The sequence below is a fragment of the Micrasema longulum genome, unplaced genomic scaffold (genome assembly GCF_059751315.1).
Source record: "Micrasema longulum isolate JH-2025_06_02 unplaced genomic scaffold, ASM5975131v1 h1tg001858l, whole genome shotgun sequence".
Taxonomy (NCBI): domain Eukaryota; kingdom Metazoa; phylum Arthropoda; class Insecta; order Trichoptera; family Brachycentridae; genus Micrasema; species Micrasema longulum.
The window spans coordinates 106,528-126,978 of NW_028279032.1; the positions used below are offsets into that span (position 1 = coordinate 106,528).

At 30.4% G+C, this 20,451-nt stretch overlaps 1 protein-coding gene across 2 annotated transcripts in view; it reads right to left on the reverse strand.

Annotated features, from left to right (window-relative positions):
* Positions 1 to 2,842: 2,842 nt before the first annotated feature.
* Positions 2,843 to 20,451, reverse strand: part of LOC148273716 (putative inorganic phosphate cotransporter) — a 48,001-nt gene continuing 30,392 nt past the window's right edge. The window contains exons 7-11 of one of the 2 annotated variants that reach the window (XM_088238311.1): positions 11,136 to 11,268; positions 8,669 to 8,793; positions 6,246 to 6,365; positions 5,996 to 6,131; positions 2,843 to 3,054 (exon numbers count right to left, since the gene is read on the reverse strand). In XM_088238311.1, coding sequence (XP_088094437.1) covers positions 2,981 to 3,054; positions 5,996 to 6,131; positions 6,246 to 6,365; positions 8,669 to 8,793; positions 11,136 to 11,268 — 588 coding nt within the window. In that variant the 3' untranslated portion in view covers positions 2,843 to 2,980. Of the gene's footprint in view, positions 3,055 to 5,995; positions 6,132 to 6,245; positions 6,366 to 7,394; positions 7,534 to 8,668; positions 8,794 to 11,135; positions 11,269 to 20,451 lie in introns of those variants that run through there. The other variant, XM_088238312.1, reaches the window with a different exon arrangement.

Below are 20,451 nucleotides of genomic sequence, written 5' to 3' on the forward strand. Positions count from 1 at the left end.
ACTGCATTGCACAAATAAGGGCGATCCATTAAACTGTGATCCCTATCGTAGCATCACGCTACTTAGCGTATTGCGAAAGGTATTTTTATATTATGATACTGCAAAGAGTTCGAGGACCTATTATGGGAGTATTAAGAGAGAACCAGGCTGATTTTCTACCTGGTAAGTCATGCGCGGATCATATCCAAAACATACGCTTTATTCTACAGGAGAAGTAAGAACTAAATGGTTCTTATGCTTGCTTTGTAGATTACGAAAAAGCGTTTGATAGTCCGCACAGACCCATACCATGGAACATACTAGAATCATATGGGGCGCCTATGAAGACCAGTTGGTCGAACTTATCAAAGCCCTCCACTCAAGTAGCGAATGCCGAATCAGAATCAACGATGTTGTCACAGATTGTTTTGAGGTCACCACCGGAGTTTGTCAAGGTTGCGTCCTTGAACCGTTCTTTTTATAATCCTCATGGACTTCATCCTAAGGAAGTAAATTCTACTAGGCCCACAGGCCACTGTAGATAAAATAGGTACTCCGCAAGCATGAGTTTAAAAATCAATATTGCAAAAACCCATGTACTGTGTAACACTTCGTGCCTTGATGCCGAAAATCCCGTGACTGTCAAATCAAGTCATCGAAAAGGTCGAGTGATTCAAATACCTGGGGTATAGTAACAGAAAAGGGCAGCTTTCAAAAATTACTGTGAGTGCGACCACGAGTAGCATGCACTACATTCAACAGCATGAAGGCTGTCTGGAGATCGGATATTTACTCAGTGAAAACCAAATACTGCCGATATAATGCCTGCATAACATCGATTCTCCTCTATGGATGCAAATCGTGGCACCTAGCTAGGGCCAAAAACAGCAAATTACAGAGTTTTGAGATTAGGTGTCTCAGAAGAATCTTTGGTGTGCAGTGGTTTAACTTTGAAAGGAATTAAGTAATGAGAGAATGGGCGCAGCAAACTCCGCTGACAACTGTCATCAAACGAAAGCAAAACGGTTGGCTTGGCCATGTACTGCGGATGCCTCCTGAGAGCCCTAACAACGCTTGCTTACTTTACAAGGCATCAGGTTCTGGACGTTCTGGACGTCTTCCGCTGACTGTTCGTCGGCAGTTTATGTCAGAACTACGAGACAAGAACAGACTGACTTGGGAGGATGCACAGGAGCTGGCAACCGACAGAGATGCCTGGAGGATCTTCGTGGGCAGCATATGCTTCAACTAGGAAGTGGACATGGAATGATGATGATGATAATAAATTTATTGATAAGTAAGCCTTAATCCGTATGTCCATATTGTCGGTATATTATAATATTTTCATTATGAAACAAAATTTTGATAAATATATGCATTCATTGAGAAGTAACAATTAACGACATATCTACACTACACTATGGAAAGAGAAGGGGTTACAGAGGGAAAAAAAGAGGAGGGAGAAAAGAAAAACTAAGATATTCAGGAAGAGATATTTCATTGGTGATTTGAATGCAAATAAAGATTCAAAGGGTTTTACAAAGAGTTAGCCCATACTGTGATAGAGGTTGGAAGAGCTCTTTCAAATAAACAGGCGAATTGGGATTATTTTAAATACTGTGAAAAGGTGATATAATGTGAATGTTTCTTCTATGCTTGATACTGAGACAGTGTAGTTGCGTGCCATATTCAGTTATGTGGTCGAATTTGCGAAGATTTAAGATATAACGTATATAAATATTCTGCAATCGTTCTTATTTGTCAAGCAATTCAGAATTAGCATCTGGATAACATTCATTGGCATTATCAAGTAATTAAAAAAGTAAGCTCTGGACTAATGTTTGCTTAAGATTAATTGGCAAGAAATTCAGCAATCTTTTAAGTGAGTGCAAACTGATATAAAGTTTACTACTAACTTCGTTTACCTGATCGTGCCACCCTAAATGCTTATGTATGATCATACCTAAGTTTTTGACTGAAGTTATGAATGGAATTTCTTTTCCATTTATTGTAAAAAGAGGAAGTGTGGGAAAATCCACATTTAAATACATTTTTTTACTACCAACAGGTACAATTTGGGTTTTTGGAATAGATATGCTCGAGTGCAAATGACATTATTATATGTGTTTTAACAATGTCATCGGGTCCGAAATGAATATACAATTGCAAATCATCGGCATATATTTATGTAGTACGAACAGGGGAGGTTTTGTGTTATTGGATTGATAAAAAGGGAAAATAAGAGTGGAAAAAGTACCCCCTTGTGGCACACTGGCGGTGACGGTTAGATCAATCCAATCTGAAAAGACATCTGCCATTGTAACGCATTACCGACGGCCACGTAAATGCGTTGAGAATCAATTTATCGCGGATAGAATTAGAATTTATGACTTAAGTCTGGCAAGAAGCAGGTCAAACTCAACAGAGTTAAGCATTACTAAAATCAAGTAGGACCAAAAGCGTTTGATGTTTATCATTCATTGTAGTGCTGTGTCCGGTCCAAAACCCAGTTTGCTGAGGAAGTTGATTATGGAGTGTCAGCTAACAATCAATTTGTTTGTAGGCTATTTGTTTAATAACTTTGGAAAAGATCGGCAAAATGGAGATGGGTCTTTAATCTTTTTTGAATGCGGGGAGCTATTTTTAAGATGTGAAATGATGAAAGCAGATTTTCATTCGGTTGGAAAGTAACCAAAAGCAAGGGAAAAATTAATAATATGAGTAATAATGGATATAATAAAATTCAAAGTCATATAATTCATCGACAAACTCAACTCATCGCTACTGAAGGAGTTGGTTTTGATAAAAAGCAGAATACGCGATACTTCTGTTTCATCTACGACGTCGAAATTAAATTGAGGGACATTGGTAATTTGATTATTGTTCATACATAATTTCTCGAAAATAATTTAATTTCATATCACAATACAGGTATTTTACAAGTCACATTTAGACTTCCTTGTTCATATAAATCCGTTTATTGGGACTATTTTGAATAGTTTTAATTAGCTTGCTCGTCTTTGTTCTTTTTATTTTCAGTTTCTTCTTCATTTTTGTTAATAGGCACCATCTCTTCTAAAAGTAAAAAAAAAAAATTAAAACCAATGCTTTTTTATTCTAAGAATATTACCAATCAACTTAATGGAATATTTAATAATATAATGTGATATTGTTGTACTTATTAAAATTAATTAATTATTAAATAATACATGAAGTATTCTGAGCTGCATTTTAAACAATAGTTTTTTTTTCGTTTAAATTACCGGTACAAATTTATTCATAACAAAAGTACGTCATATTACATAAAATAGTAACATATCCCAAACTCCACAAAACAAAAAGCCCTATGTTGAGTTAGGATCCAACATAATGGAAGATGGAAGCATAAATATTATTTAAAAAAACAAAAATTAAAATTACAAAAATATCAATTTCATATAACATTCTAAACAAAACACGCAGCTCTATGTGTGTACCATATAATTATGATTAATAATAAATAAACTTGTGCAAGTCTTTTCCCCTAGCAAGATCCAATTTTAAATATTCCTGCTGAGAAGGCATATATTTTGGAGGAAGTAATATATGTTCACAGAAGACATTAAACATTTGGGGCCACACAAGAAATATTTACTTAAATTGATTTAAAAAAAGAAAATGAAGCTAACAAAATGACGTTATTTTTTACTGAAAATAAATACTTTATCTACTTTGTAGGTATAGGCATAAAGTATGTAACACCACACGAGTCGATTGTGGCATAAATTTTTCTCATAAATGTCAACATAATTTTTCTCATAAATGTCAACGTTTTTTTTCCAAATTTCAAAAACAGCACCAAATGATTTTAAATAACGTAAAAGTTATTCATAATTCAAATGGAAGTTTTCTGCTTTACAAGATACTATTATATATACTTTTTTTCTCCTTTTCCTACCTAATGTTGCATAGGGCATTGCATTGGTACACCAATCGCAGCGTATCTTAATCATTTTTGTCACATGAAGGTAAGATGATCAATCTCATGCTTCAGGTATCGGTGTCGGGACTATAAAATATTCAGGGTGAAAACACCCTTTTTAAATAAATATTTCATACCAACCATGTCGGGAATCGAACCCGAGACCTCTTGCATAGTAAGCTAACGCGCGGTCATTACACCACGAAGACTTTTACGTTACAGATATTAATTTATTTGATTGCAAGCTTTCAAAATAGAATGTCCAGTAGACTGAAGACATTTCGACACTTCGTTCTGTTCGTGTTTAATCGAGGAAATAAGACTGCCAAAGCTGCTCGCGATATTTGCGCAGTGTTCGGTGAAGATTCTAAGAAGTATTTACTTATTTGTTGTAAAAGAGTGAAGGAGAATAAATTTTAGACTAAGTTGTTTTTTTGTGTCCTCATGTTCTCTTCGTTTAGAAATAAATCGGACACAACTCATGTTTACACACAATTCTTTCCTATTATATTTGTCATGCATATAAGGTAGACTTTTTGAAATTACCAAATTTAAAGGACTGATTTATTTGTTTTAGTCTCCCTTGACCCTCTTTCAGTTCCATTCGGTTCAGTGCCGAAAATTGTCGTTTATTATTAGCATATTTTTATTATATTCTGTTTGAACAGTGAAGAAGGTAAAAAAATATCCAAATAAACAAAATAAAAAAATAAGCAAACATATTAAGCGCTATCTTTTCTCATTAGGTAAATACCTGTTCTGAGGTAGACAGCATTTTTTTAAAATATTTATTTGAAATAAACCGTGTTTTTTACTACAGATGTTTAAAGAAAATTAATACAAAATTAAATAAATATAAAAATACGATAATCTCAGAACATTTATGAAACTAAAAAATTGTAGTTTGACGAGTCAGACACTTTTTTGGGTGGTTTGTGGTTTTTATACCAACTGCAATTGTGTAATAATCAGTAATAGATGTGCGAAGGGCAGCAGATACAGTGGTGTTGATTGTCTTTGTTCTATCAATGAAATATAAATACAACCGGTATGGGAAATCAAAAAGAATAAAAGAAATTGAAATGCAGTTAGTTATTCATATTTATTACGATTATTAATGAAAACTGGCGGCCTCTGTAGTGTGCTGGTCAAGACGCTTGACTAACATATGGAAGGTTCCGGGTTTGATTCCCGGTGAGACCACAAAAATTAAAATGTAATATTTCTTATGTCTGGGTGTTCTGTGATGTAATTCGCCACTGTAATTCTGCCTCATAAGAAAGAAGAACGCATCTAACATTTTTTTCGAAATAGAGTTTAATATATATTCGAAATCAGGGAAAAAATACGCATCTACTCGTACTTAAATATCTTCCTTAAATAACCACAACCCTATTATTTTCACTAATTTTCACTAATTTTCACTAATTTCACTAATTCACTTAAATTCACTTAACTGCAAAAAGTCTTGAAGATTACTAAATATAAAAAGCTGTTATGACTTATATAATATTATAAAACACTGATTTAAATACTTTCTTCTATTTAATCAAATTTAAGATGGACGCATCTGCTTGTAATGTCAAAGTTAATTGATTATTAGGTCAGCGTTGCTAGTTTGAAAAACAGTAAATATTAACGGTAAGAAAAAAAGACATTTTCATAATTACTAAATAAAAAGGGCGTTTCTAGCCAGAAACGTCTTTTCATTGCAGCATAACATATATTTTTGTATTTTTTTTTTACTAAAAAGTAAATGAAAATGTTACTTTTTAAATATATAACGTAAAATTATAAAATATTATCATGCGACAGCATATAACTGTAATATATGCTGTCGCATAATAATATACTTAATGTTTGTTGTATTTTTCACGCAGCGAATTTTTCAATTTCCGAGTTAAAAAATATTTATTTTCTCCGTTATTTGTTTTCTGTAGAAACGTTTTTCTTTATTATGACGGCAGAATTGGGCCTCCTGGCCTGTAGTGGTGCAAAAAAAACGTGTTTTAAAATTAAGTTTTCACGTAACAGATTTGATCGTTTTTAACATACCCGGTTTCTTTCCGAAAAATTCTGGTTCATTCCACTCTGCTTTTTCAGATGATCCGAAGATCACGTAGAACAAATTGGTCGAAAATGCAATGGCGGCTGCTATAAAAAACACTTTTCTCCACTGAGCTGGGTCTCTCTGCGAAAAAATATTGTTGGTGATGAAATAAGTGTTCGATAAAGGCCCTTTTAATAAAGTGCGTAATTAATTATTTATTCTTTATAAGCTGATGATTTTGAATTGATCACTTACGTCATCTTGAAGGACTAATCCAGCAGTTATAGGAGCCATCGTTCCAAATACGTTGGAGACGCAATTGCATATTCCCATCAAAGTACCAGCAAAATTGGGTGTAATATCAATGTGGTTGACCTGAAACAAATCAACGTGTACATGTTTTATGTTATCAAGGATACAATAATGAATTATTAATGAGAATATTGATTTAATTTTTTTAATGAATTATTCAACAAAATTTAAGTAGTTTAAAAAAAAAATACCATCACTTAAGATATAAATTTTTGCGTATCTTAGAGGCGAAATTTTTTTGAGAAAAAAATGTATCTAGGCAGTTACAAGACAATTTTTAAAATCAATATTTATTTGTCAACGGTTTGATGATCCTATTACAAACGTTATAATAAAAACAATAAACAAATTGCATTATATTTTTTTTTTAAAATATAAATAAGCATATAAAAAGCATACTAATGTAAGTAGTACAAGTATAAGTAAAATAGAAATGAAAAGTCTTTAATAAAAATAATTACCCATATAATAAAAAATAAATATTTAACAAAGTAAAAATTAAGAAGAAAAAAAAGTTTTATAAAAAAAAAGCAGTTTAAAAAAAACCTTAGTTTGAATATAAAATAACAATGTAAAAAAATAGTAACGAAAAGATATTTTAAAAAATCACTAAAAGAAATAAGTGACCCGTTATCAATAAATAAATACTAGGAAGTTATAAATAAATACATGACAGGGAACAACAAAAAACCTTATGGATATATCGAGAAACAAAGGAGTTACTTTATCCGAATTGAAAATCGTCATTCATTTACGAAAAACTTTGTTTTTAAATCGACACAACTAAATTTAAAAAAATAATATTAACATTATTTTTCTAATAGATAAAGAAAATGAAAGTCAATTAATCTCATCGAAATTTTGTTAACCGATGAAAAAAATAAGAATGGCAAGCCGCCCTTTTTAAACTGTTTACTGTGTCATATTTGATTGGGTTACAAATCACTTTAATTAATATTTTCTTTCATTAATTATAACACTTAATGGAAATACCCATTCAAGACAATTTAAATTGTTTTAAACGTGAGAACGTGATAATTAAGCAAACTTAATTTCGAACAAAATATCCAATACCTTATTTTTAATTAACACAATAGATCTGCAATGACCGTGTTCTGTTTATGTATTCAAATCATCAAATGTAATCTCGGATTAGTGTAATAATCATACTATTATTTATTCGCCATTTTGTCATTGACCCAATTTAAAATCCAGCATCTTTATTTTGTACCTACAATCAAGCATTTTTTTAATTATGTGTGTCCATTAAAAAATATGCATATTCGTTAATTCCCCGAGTAATCACAATTAATAACCCATAAAAGATTTTATGTTATGTTCTGGGTAAAAAAAATATTGTTTGTTAATTTTTCAACTATTTTTAAGATATCTTAGAAAAGTATTGTCTGTTTAATTTATTCCGATAGTTTATAAAAACATTTTTTTATTATTATTTTTTTATGTACTTGACAAACAGACTCATTGGTTTACTTTTACAAAAAATGTATAATATGATGTTATTGGGCCAAGTTATTGTTACTTGAAAGTGTGAAAATCATTGTTGTCTTGACTTCTAAATGTATCTAGTATTGAGAGTTGTAAGTCAATTGAAACTGGATGATGATATTTTAGTAATATATTGCTTTTATTAAATTATCCTTAAAACTCCTTGGATTTATTGACAGAAGCACAACACACTTCAAAAATATCAAAACCCTTCAAACTCTCTTCTGTTCCCTAGTTTGCCCGCACCTAGAGCGTTCCTCTGTTATCTGGTCTCCATATTATGATGTGTACATCAAGAATATTGAATCAGTTCAACATCGATTTTTCAGAAATATAGGCTGGAGGTTGGGCTTATCCAAAGACCAATATACGTATAATGAGTTAAAAACTACCTTAAATATATCTTCTCTTCAAGACCGTCGAAATAAATTCGCCCTTCTAGTCCTATTTAAAATTCTCAACTCACTCTTTGATGCGCCTGAACTACTGAGCTTAATAAAATTAAATGTCCGAGCTAGAAACCTTAGACAAAACTTACTCTTTCATACCGATAACCATAGACATCACTATGGTTTTCATTCCCCTATGCCTAGAATTCTTAGGTCTGCCATCAAACATACCAGTCTTGATTTCTTTGATAACAAGTTGTCTTCTTTCATACGATCACTGAATCAAATTCAATTATAAACACCTCTCTCCCGCTTCCACTCCCACAAAGTCTACTATATACCATTGAGTCTTTCTACTTTTTTTAATAATAATTTTCTATGTATAAATATGTCCTTAAAATGTCCATTGGGCGTGTATATAAATAAATGTACTAAATAATTTATAAATAAAGCGACAAATTATTAACTCACGTGAAATCCGACGAAAATTGTTGCTTTTATGCTGACGGTAAGAACCAACAAGAATACTGCTAATGGCATGTTATTTGCTGGTACAAAAGACAATAGAACAAGACCTACTGAAGCTCCCCATATTCCTATAAAATAAAGAAAAAAATGTGGAGTCATCATTAATCAAACATATTGTTTAAAATGATTTATTACTATTTTTTAACAACCCGTTAAATCTCGTCTGGTTAGTAAAATCATTATAAACTTACATTCAGGCATCTCTTAGCAAGGCTAACAGAAACTTGGGCTTTATCATATACAATAGAGAGTCATTTAAAACTACAGCTTCTTTTAAAACTTTGTATAACTCTTTCGTTTGAAGCCACCTTGAATTTGGTTCTGTCGTCTGGAATGCCTAATATCTTACCTACATAAAATAATTAGATCGAATCCAAATAAATTCTTGTATGTTCTCAACATAGAAGCACGTGTAACGTTTGATTCGTATGATGACTCTTCCTTTTTCCATAATCTGACTTCTCTCACCAAACACAGAACTGTTTCTAACATGTGCTTCTTATTCAAGATCTTGAATAACATAATTGAAAGAACTTATCTCTCGGAAAACATCAATCGAAACTGCCCTACCAGATTAACTAGACACGTCCGATTTTTTTACAATCCTGTACCATCCAATAACTTTGCTCAAAATTCCTTCGTTAACCGTAGCTGCACAGAATATGACAAAATTTGTTCCTCCCTGGAAATATTTGATCCAAAACTTTTTCATTTAATTTTTTATTAGAACTAATTTAATTAAATATGTATCACTTTTACGTTATTTTCCTATTTTTATTCTTTATAAGCATTTTCAGGGTAATCTCCTTAACAGAGTTCTTCCTTTTTCCTATTTCATCTTAATCGTGTTGCTGCTTAATTTTAAGATGTATTTTTCTAAAGTGTATTTTTGTAATTTTATCTCTTTGTAAATAATAAAAAAATATAATAAATAAATAAAATAGAAAAAAAATATAAAAAAATCTTTTTTTATCATTTTCATCCCTCCTTATGCATTGGGAACGAAATCATTATAATTTTATTTAACTCTCTCGTATGATATTTTTTTAATTTTTTTATACACTCGTACATATTTTTAATAAGTTCATTAGTGTGTTAACAAAAAGTATCATATAGTCGTGAAAAACTTTGATAGGACTCATACATTATGTTCTTTTTATTCAATAAAATATACAAATTATTACAATATTAATAAATTATAAAGAAAAAAAAGTATAAAAATATATTTTGTCCCGATAAACTACTTTATATTAAAATATAAATTGTTAATAATTTTTCTGGAGTTTTTCAAAAAAAAAAATATGCGCTTTAATACTGATATTAAATTTGTCTCCAATCTTTCAAGTAGTCAGGTAAGCCATTGTAGTGTTTACGTACATCGTATAGTATTTTTGACTGTCCTGCATCTGTCTCTTCTTTTATATTGTAGTGTTGTTGTTGCCTGGTATTATATTTGTGCATGTGAAAACTTATAATTACCGTTACGTTATCGTCTTGTGTTTTCCCAATACAATTTCGGGTACAATCTATATCTAAAGGACTTCTACACAAACCATTTCATTGAGATCTAAAATTACAGTAAAATTGTATTCATGTAAAAATATGTGATTTTTTTACTGTTTTATTTGTTTATATTTACAAATTATTATTTTTTTGCTTTATCGTTGTTCTTATGTAGGTACTGCCGAAACAAATATGTTCACTATTTCTCCATGTAACATCATGAAAATTGGCCCTGACTATTTTTGCTGATTCTTATTAAATTATCTCCTAAATCCGAATATGACAAATTCAAAGCTATAGTCAGCACGTTTGTCTACCATGAGGAATGTTTGAAATAAAATATTTAATTAAAAAAGGGTTTTACACTAGAATATTTCACAGTCACTGAACTGAATCGGATCATCTTCCTTCATGTTGCAAAAATGATCAAGATACGCTGCAATTGGTTATCAATGCAGTGCACTATGCACCATTAGGTGCGGAAAGGGAATGATGATGATGATAAATTCTAATATGATACCCGTTTTCTCCCAACATCCACCATTTCTGGTTGAAACCCCTTATCCCACCTATTTATTGTACTTGTCGATAATTTAAAGGGATGAAAACGATTATTTCCGCCTTTACATTTCTACTGAGGGGCTAGAGACGTGAAAAGTTCTTCAAATGTGAATTTACAACTTAAATAATCATTTTCACCCCTACAAATGTAAATCATAAAAGTATTACCAAAAAGTGATAAAAATAGAGGGAGCTTCTCCGAAAACAGCCGGTGATGGGGAAAACGAGGGTTATATTCGGATTCAGGAAGTAATTTTACATGTGAATCAGCAAAAACAGTGTCAAAGCTTGAAAAAATAAAATTTTGCAGACCAGTGAATGAAGATCATATTTTTTGGCAACTTACCAATAGTATTAAAGAGTTTTCTTCCAAACGTAACGGAAAAATATTTTCTATTGATGAGGTAATCTGATACATTACTGAATAAGAAGCTGAATATCCACATGCCAAGAAATGGGAGTGCTGATAGTAATCCATTCTGTAAAAATAAAAGAAGAAACACATTTTATTATTTTACTTTTTATTATATTTTATTATTTTATTGGTTTCCTAATCTTACTACTCAATGCAAAAAATTTTCACCTTGTCAAATTTGTACTTATACCCTTTAATATTTTGTTACAATCCTCACCATTCTGATTTAAATTTTTGTATTTTAAATAATCATATAAAATATTGAGCTCCCAAAAGCAAAAGTAATACAGTAAAACTCCGTTAATCCGAACTCCAGGCATCCGGATTGCCAAATATCCGAATCGTTGTAAGAAAATAAAAAGTAAAGGATATGTTAAGTTGTCAAAGCGATAAAAAATCAAAGAAAATGACTTAACTGTACATGTTTATATAAGTTTTAAATAAGATTCTAATTAGGTCAATTATTTCAAAAGTAATAATATAGTGATCTTACAGTAAATTTTGAGGTTTCTTTTGAAACATTGCTTTAATTTAATGGTCAATCCGTGCATCCGGAATCCGGTATATTTGGATAACATTTGACACTCATTAATCCAGATACTTGGGTTTGACTGAACAATACAAAAGACTGAATATATATATAATGAAATGTATCATTAATCCATCTTTTTGTCTGTTATTAACAAACATTCGAGTAATTTCGCCATTATTACCTTTTATTTCTTACCGTGGGTATTTAAATTAGCGAAAAATCAGAAATATTCTCAAGAATGTCTTGTTACGTGTACTTATAAATAATTAAATAAACGCATGTTTTAACCAAAACAAGACAAATGTTTTTAACTATTTATTTTTTTTAAATTATCACCTAACCAATTCCTAATAAGGTTCAATTTTTATTAATATTGTTGCTGTGTATTTTATAACCCTTATTATGGCAATTATAGATTAGTACAACTTGTGCAATAATAACATCGATCAGTATATTTTATAAATATGAAATTAAAAATAATTTATTGTCAGAGACAAAGGACAAAACACTTTACCATTTAAGAAAAGTTGGTAATCAATAAAAACGCACAAAGTTAAACATATTATTTTCACTTTAAATCGGATCTTTGTTTTTAAAAAAATACCTTTCTTCGCAAAACACAAACAATCACTTAGCAATTCCAGAATCCAAATTTTAAAATCGGTTCCTAAATATTTTTTAGTTAAATAAATACTTTAAATTTACATTTAATTAGCACTCTCTCTAACACAAATATGTGGATGAAAAATTCCAAACAGAAAGTCTAATTTTATTTATTTATTTATTTACATACATATGTTTACTGTTAATTTTTTGAGACAAAAGTCCCAATTCCTGTGCTTCCTGATATGAGACAACTGTACCTAAAAGTGCTTCTTTTAGATAAAGTTGTCTCATATTCAGCACCTTCGTGTATTAGAACAACTGTTCTGACGGGTATGTTGGAGGGCGCCGGAACAAAATACTTAATAATAATTTCTGTGAAATAATGAGAGGCTTTAAAATGGATGCCGCAAAACCTGTCTACAATTGTCCACCTTAAGATGTTATAGTTACTGCGATCAACTGCCGTGCGTAAGATTTTGGGTTTGATTTTCCTATTATCGATTTATCTTTTTATGTTGCTGAATTTTTTTTATTTTCGTTATCTATTTGAAAATTTATACTTCGTTTATTTATTATTTTCATAAAACTTATTCGGCAGGACGACATGACAAGAAGTATTATTACTGTTATAAATATCTAAGCAAGTAAACCGTATTTGAAAAAAGACAAACTTAATTATTATTTCATTGAACTTTAAACCCCAATGCAATAAACGGCGATTGTGAGTGCACGACAAGAATCTTTGCATCAACGCAACGGTGGAAAACATTAATAATTTTTAACAATTATTGTAAAATTTTCACTTACACACCAACTTATTTTTTTAAATGATGTTTTTATAAATATGACCTGAAACCGGTTAACATAGTGATAATTAAATTGTAAATAATTTATTTGTTTACAATGGGTTCTACCGTAGTATACACGGGTTTTTCTGAACCATACCGTGAAACTTCAGAGGAACATTTTTTGGACTTTTTAATATATCCAAATTATTTTTCTGACAAATTGCAAGAAATTGCAATTTTAAAAAAAGTAGGGAAATTTAGATTAATAACATGTCTTACCAACAAAGCGATACGCACCGGACGAGTACTAGGGATGTGTCAGGGTAGGGAAAAGGATGGGGTTTGTGTAAGGGATGCTAGTCCGAGACATTAAGGATAGTCTCTATTAAAAAAACAAACAAACGCAATTTCACTAATTTTTTAATTAAAATAATTTTAATTTATTTTTTTTAACTTTACCATGATGAACGTTCTTTTGAATTTTCAGTCAGGCCTTAAAACACAGTGTTTATTAAGAATACCAACAAAAATACAATAATAATCTGAAACATTTTTAAAATGATGAAATTCAAGTTTTTCAAAAAAATTATTTTCATTTTTAAACACATCTTGTTTTCTACGCTCGTCGTAAAATAGTAAGCACGTTTGCCTATCATAAAAGAGGTCTCGGGTTCGATTCCTGGCATGGTTAACATAGATATTCAAACTAAAAAAGGTGTTTTTACACAATAATATTTTATGATCCGTGGATTGGCACCTGGGGCGTAAGACTGGTCATTTTACCTTCATATAAGATAAATAATCTAGATACGTAGTTGTTGGTGTACCAATTCAGTTCCCTATGAACCATTTGGTACGAAAAGAGAATTATCGTGGTGAGATTCAACGCTTACCGATTCCCACGAAACTATTATCCATTATCAACAATATTTTGAGTTTGTCCAAATTTTTGTAGACAACGACTGGATTCGACTCCCTGGGGAGCTGTTTATATTAACATATTACAACAGAGATGAAGAACAGTTAATAGAAGGTAATATAGAAGTCTAGGCATCTACAGGGCTTATGACCTGTCAATGGCTGGTTTAATTGGCCACTTTACACACTGTGTAACATTCACCATTCTGCCTATATTTGAACATCTATATTCCTTTAATTCTTTCATCTGTTGATGTTTGTGAAGCTAAAGAGCGTAAACCTTTATTTATGCGGGTGAGATTCATCTAATTGAATTATTCAATTATAATTCAATTAAATTAGATGAATCTCACCCGCACAAATACCTTCAGATGCCTAGACTTCCATATTACCTTCTCTTAAATGTTCTTCATCTCTGTTGTAATATGTTAACAATATATTACATTTGCAAAATAGTAAGAATTATTAAAATTGCTATGGCGACTGCTTTTCTTGACATTTTGTTTGCCAACCGCCACCGCCGGCTAAATGCAATAAAGAGCATGATTAATAATAATTAAATAAATAAAAATAGCCGTTTTGGAACCTTTTCCATTACATTGCACCATTCTTCCTTTATTTGAACATCTATATTCTTTTAATTCTTTTATCTGTTGAATTATTCAAAATTACGTAGAATGTGTATTAAAAACAGTATTCTATCCATTTTTTAATGAATTTTCATAAAGCCTATATATTTTATTTGTATTTGACTAAATATCTGTACTTTATGAGTTTTTATAGGACACCAACAATTTTAAACTACCTAATATATTATTATTATATTGAAGAAATATCCTTGCGAAAACTTTGTATGTTTTTAATACCCTAACGACAGTTCCGATACAGGATTCAATTCTCAAAGGAACTGAATTCAGAGTGTTGACCTTTGTTGAAAGTCCGTATGAATAAATATAAATGATATGAATTAATGGTAAAACCGGATCAAGTAGAATAACTTCCGCATAATTTGAGGTTTCAAAAAGATGTAGGATGTTATTGCACTTTAATAAATTATGCATTTTATGAATGAATTTTTTGACAAAAACAAGTAGAGTAATCAAATATTTTTTTAACACTTTTATAAAAATATATAGATATCTTACTCGACTATAATGATGTCATGTTTTATGAATGTATTAAAAAAAATATAGAAATGCGTATTCAAATCAGTACCTTAAAGGATAAATCACTGGATTCACATTTATTTATTTACTATCATATTATATTCATAAAATTATACATTTATACAAAGTAGCTATGACTATCTCACTAGGGGTTTTTACCGCGTTCAAACCAGTAAAAAAAATGTAAAAGATAGTAATCAATATATAAAGAAAATAAGCAAAGGTAGTAGGCAAAATTAAAATATAGTAAAAAACATAATAAAATACAACGTGAAAAAAACATACTAAAAAATGTAGTAAAATACGTAGTAAAAAACGAAATACCAAGCAAGAAACATATTAAAAGACATAGATTTAAAAAAATATATACTCGTATAGATAGATGTATAGCAAAATACATTTTTTTTAATATAAAAGAAAGTCAATGTCGTATTTTTCGCTCATCCGTCGTTGTTCTGCGATCTCGACAATTGATTATTATTTAATCTCATTTGACGAAATGAAAAAAAAAGAGCGAAATGTGATCTAGGCGTTTTTTTTACCTACAGTGCTAAAGGTACAGTGTTCTTAGAACAGATAATCTTTATAAGGCTCTAATCTAATTTTGGTGGCCATTTATAACGAGTTGTAAATAACTAACTATTAGAAAATGGAAATCAAGTTAGGGTAGAGGGGGGTTCGAACCTCGGACCTCTGATCCGTGAGTCCGCAACACTAGCCACGGGACCACAACCCGATTCAAACCACTTTATTTTTAATCTCAAAAAGTATGACTTTGTATCCACCCTCAGTGGCTCTCAACTCAGTGACTTCGTTTTTATCAGCGCATAAACATTCAATTTCTCCTACTTCTTTTTAATATTCTTCACAACCCCTGCGCATCAAAATGCCTTGCTAAAAAATTGTATATCTTTCTGACCATTGTCTTTCGTTTCGGTCTTTTCGGGAGAGAACACTTTCCGTTCCTCGACATAGCACATCATGTATCAGCAATTCCTTTTCTGTTCAAAGCGCTAGATTTTGGGATGAGCTACCTCTTCATGTAAAAAATGCACCTTCTTCCTCATTCAAAAAACGCCTGAAACATGACCATATATCCTGCTTATATTTTAAAATTTTTAATCCCTTTCTTTTCCTGGTTCATCTTCTTCTCTTCTTCCAAACTCGTTACCTGATTCTACTTTCCTTATTCTTTTATATGTAAAGCATAAAGTACTTTTATTAAGTATGTATGTGCACACCATATATTTTCATTAAAAAACATCGGTTATTTTTAATTAATTGGAATTTTTTCATGTCGTATATTTAAATGTACATATATTTTTACCTTTTTCTTTGACCGGTCTGTTTTTTAGCTGGCTAGAAGAAATTATTTTTCGCAATAAGTCTACCAAAGTACTTTTTATTTGAATGAAAAAGTTATATCGCGTGGACTCGGACAAAGCTTATTAAATATTCAAATAGACTGTACGAGGCTTATACCATTAAGTCTGAGTTAAGGCGATGAGAAGTATAGTTATGTGTGTTAAATAGAACAGAAGAACCCTGGGCGAGTGTTTTTGACGCGATGGGTGCTCTCAGGTAAAAAAAAAGTTTCTCAGGTTTCTTGAAAAATGTAATCAAGCGAGGAAAAATTTGCCTCGTGGAGTAGTGGTTGGCGCATTCGCCTACCGTGTTTGAGGTCCCAGGTTCAATTCATGAGAAAGTTCAGGTAAACTTTTAATTTTCAAAGGTGGTTTTATACCTAAACATCTCGTCCTCCCTGGATTGGAACCTAAATCATAAGACTGATCACCTTACCTTCCTGTAAAAGGCGATTGAAATACTATGTATTTAGTTTATAAATACAGCGCCCTATACACCATTGGGAACGGACAAGGGTTAAATAATGAAATGTAAATTTTGTTTGGAGTTTTTAAATCAATAATTAATTAATTGAATAACGTAGAATCATTTCAATTAAAATTTGAGTAAATCAAGTTTTAAAAAATATTTAATGAATAACCACAAAGACAGTGGTTAAATATTTTTTTTAAATATCGTTTTTCATTTATTATATTTTTTTTCTTTGCATTTTACAAAAGGTAAACATAAGCTCCAAGTACAAAAAAAAACTATAACATTGACACAAAAAAATCGTACAAAGGCATGCCGTGTGTGTGGGTTAACATTTAATTTTAAATTGAAATAAAGTCTACTGGAAGAATACGATATATATATATATATATATATATATATATATAGTTGGATAATTTATAAAGCGCCATTTTTGTGAAAATCACCTCAAGGGCGCTATACAATTAATAAATATCCCAGTACGTCTTGCAGCTACAGAGCGCATGGACGGTTGGGATTCTAGTTCCTCGTTTTCAATTAAGATCAATCAAAAATTATAATAGATAGGAGCTAGATTACAGGACGTCTTGCAGCTACAGAGCGCATAGACAGTTAGAAATTTAGCCCCCATTTACACATTTTAAAAATTGACAGATAAATTTAGTGTATTACAAAATAATAATAATATGAATAGTAAAAAGGAGTAAGATTACAACACGCCTTGCTGCTACTAAGCGCATAGACGATTGGAATTCTAGACCCCGTTTACAAAATTAAGGTATTTTAAAGTTGATATATTAAAGCTAGATAACCAATCATCGTGCAGTTACAAAGCGCATGGATGAGAGGAATTCCAGCAAAGTTAAAATAATATCAATAAATTTATAAAAAAAAATAAAAAAAAAGAGTATAGTAGTAAATTGGTCAAGTGTTCATACCAAGAAGTAAGCAATAAAAAACTAAATAAATCAAACACTGTTTCAACTCCATGGTTAACAAAGGGAGATAGATGTCCGAAGAGAAGCTTTTGTAGACAGTAGGTAGATATTGTTGCCATGTGGCCCGCTGGCTAGTAGATAGTTTCTGGAAACGCACGTGTGTAGTACTATTATGCCTTTTGTTCCAATGACTTGGTGTCCAGTTTGGTCCGTATTATTTCGTTTTATGAGACGCAACATTCCTGTTCAGATTCACTTCTTTACATGAATATTACACAAACGCGTGTATAAGCGGTTTGATTTATAATTTTGTATATTATTAGAAGGCAGATATTTGAAATATTATGTATTTATCAATAAATGTCAGTTCACTTATAGTAGCACTGTTGTAAATTTTTAATTATGGGTGTAGTGTTCTAAATAGCAAAATTTAGGTACTTTCGCGTCAAAAACTGATGCATTCTTAAACGGTTTTAAAGGATTCATATAAAATTTTATGATTTTAAGGTTACAGACGCACTATTTTTGTAAGTTTCCATTGTTCACTATTTGTCACATTTTGTTAAGAATAAAGTATAAAACAATGCTATTAAATAAATAGTCTTCTTTTTTCCACTGTTTGTTGAAACATGACTACACTACTACACACTAATGATTTATAAACATTAACTCATTGTTTTCTAACATATAACAACTTATTTTCAGATTTATTATAAGATTATAAGCTACGGTTGGGGAGGAACTATATTTCACGCCCAGCCCGTACGGTGGCTGAGCGTACGATAGATATCAAAAAGGCAAAAAATGAGTGTTAATATATTATTAGAACCCAATTTTTTCTTCGCACGAGAAAATTGTTTACAGGCCTCAAAGGAGAAAATTTAAATAAAAGTGTATTTATTTATTTTACGCTGTATATACATATACAATTAATATACATATAAAGGCGGGCATATTGCCTTAAGGCAATTTCTTTCTACCTACTCATCCGTTCAGTTTGAGAAAATTACAAGTACGTGTACATATTTTAACAAAATACACTTTTGTATTACAATTTAAAACCAAAAATAACTTTCCTATTTATACAAAAAATATAAGCAAAAATTAACACTATACTATGATAAGATAAGAGGAGAGGTAATAAGATGGAAAGAAGAAGGAAAAAGAAACAACTCAAACCCTTAGATGGTGACATTTCAATCTTGATTTAAATGTAAATAAAGAACATTAGAGGGTAGATTATTCCTCAATCAAGCAACTACTACTGTAAAAGAGGAGGCAAGGAAATAAGAGCTGTGAAGGGGTATTAATAGGGTTCACTCGTTACTAGAGCGAAGAGATAGTCTATATTGCAATAGAGATTGAAAAAACTCTCTCTGATAAACAGGCGTAGTGGGATTATTCAAAATACTGTGAAGAAGTATATTCTATTCATTAAAAAAAGAAGCTATTCACATCTGTTTTTTTTATTCATAATTTTAAAAAAAACAAAATTCAATCATAGAATCATAACGTTTAACAAACAAAGAAAATTAGCATGAGACGTGGGATTGCACTGAGTGACGTCACGGAGAGTAGATGCACCACAAGGTTGCACTATTTCAGTCCATTATTTTATTTCAGTCACATATATCAAAGATTGCTATTGGCCAGAGAAATATTCTCACGTTTCCTTTATAATTTCAAGGTTTATTCACTTATTTTATACCTATGCATACTACTCTCATGCTGAACTAACTAACATGTTGCTTCTTCATGTTTGCCTCCCGAGAAAATACTTCGTAATTATAATTTAAACACACAATTATTTACGACAGAGGCGATTTATAAACTTCTCAAAATTCATACTTTATTTTATATTTAAACCAAATTTTAGAAAGCAAAAATAAGAGCAGACACTTGATTTATACAAAAATGGTCTAGAGCTTAGGGTACCTAAAAATAATTTTGTATATTATATGCTCTTTTTCTTGAACACGCTTAACGCGAGTCTCCAAAAATATGTTAAAGGTTAATACAACTCTGGATAAACATAAAATGATTTCCATTCTAAAAATTTACATATTCTTCATTAAATTTTGAATAATGTTTGTATTTTCAATCATTTGCTCCATTTAGTTCCGTGTTTTTGTTATATCTTTGAGAAAATGGCATGTTTAAAATATAATTATTTTAAGATTTGTAATTATCCAATTATTATGTGATACCTGGAATGCAAATAGTTTCTCTTTTTTTAATGTATAAATATTTATAATAATAAAAATTCATTAACAATGCATAATACGTATTATTATTGTAATTTAAAATCGTTTGAATTCAACAAATAGGTTTTTAAGGAAGTAAAAAGTGTAACTCAACAAAAAAATATTACAAAATAAATATAATAACTATGTAATTATATTAACATATTATATTAATTATTATAAACATTAATTCATTTTTATTAACATATTGTTAATTAAA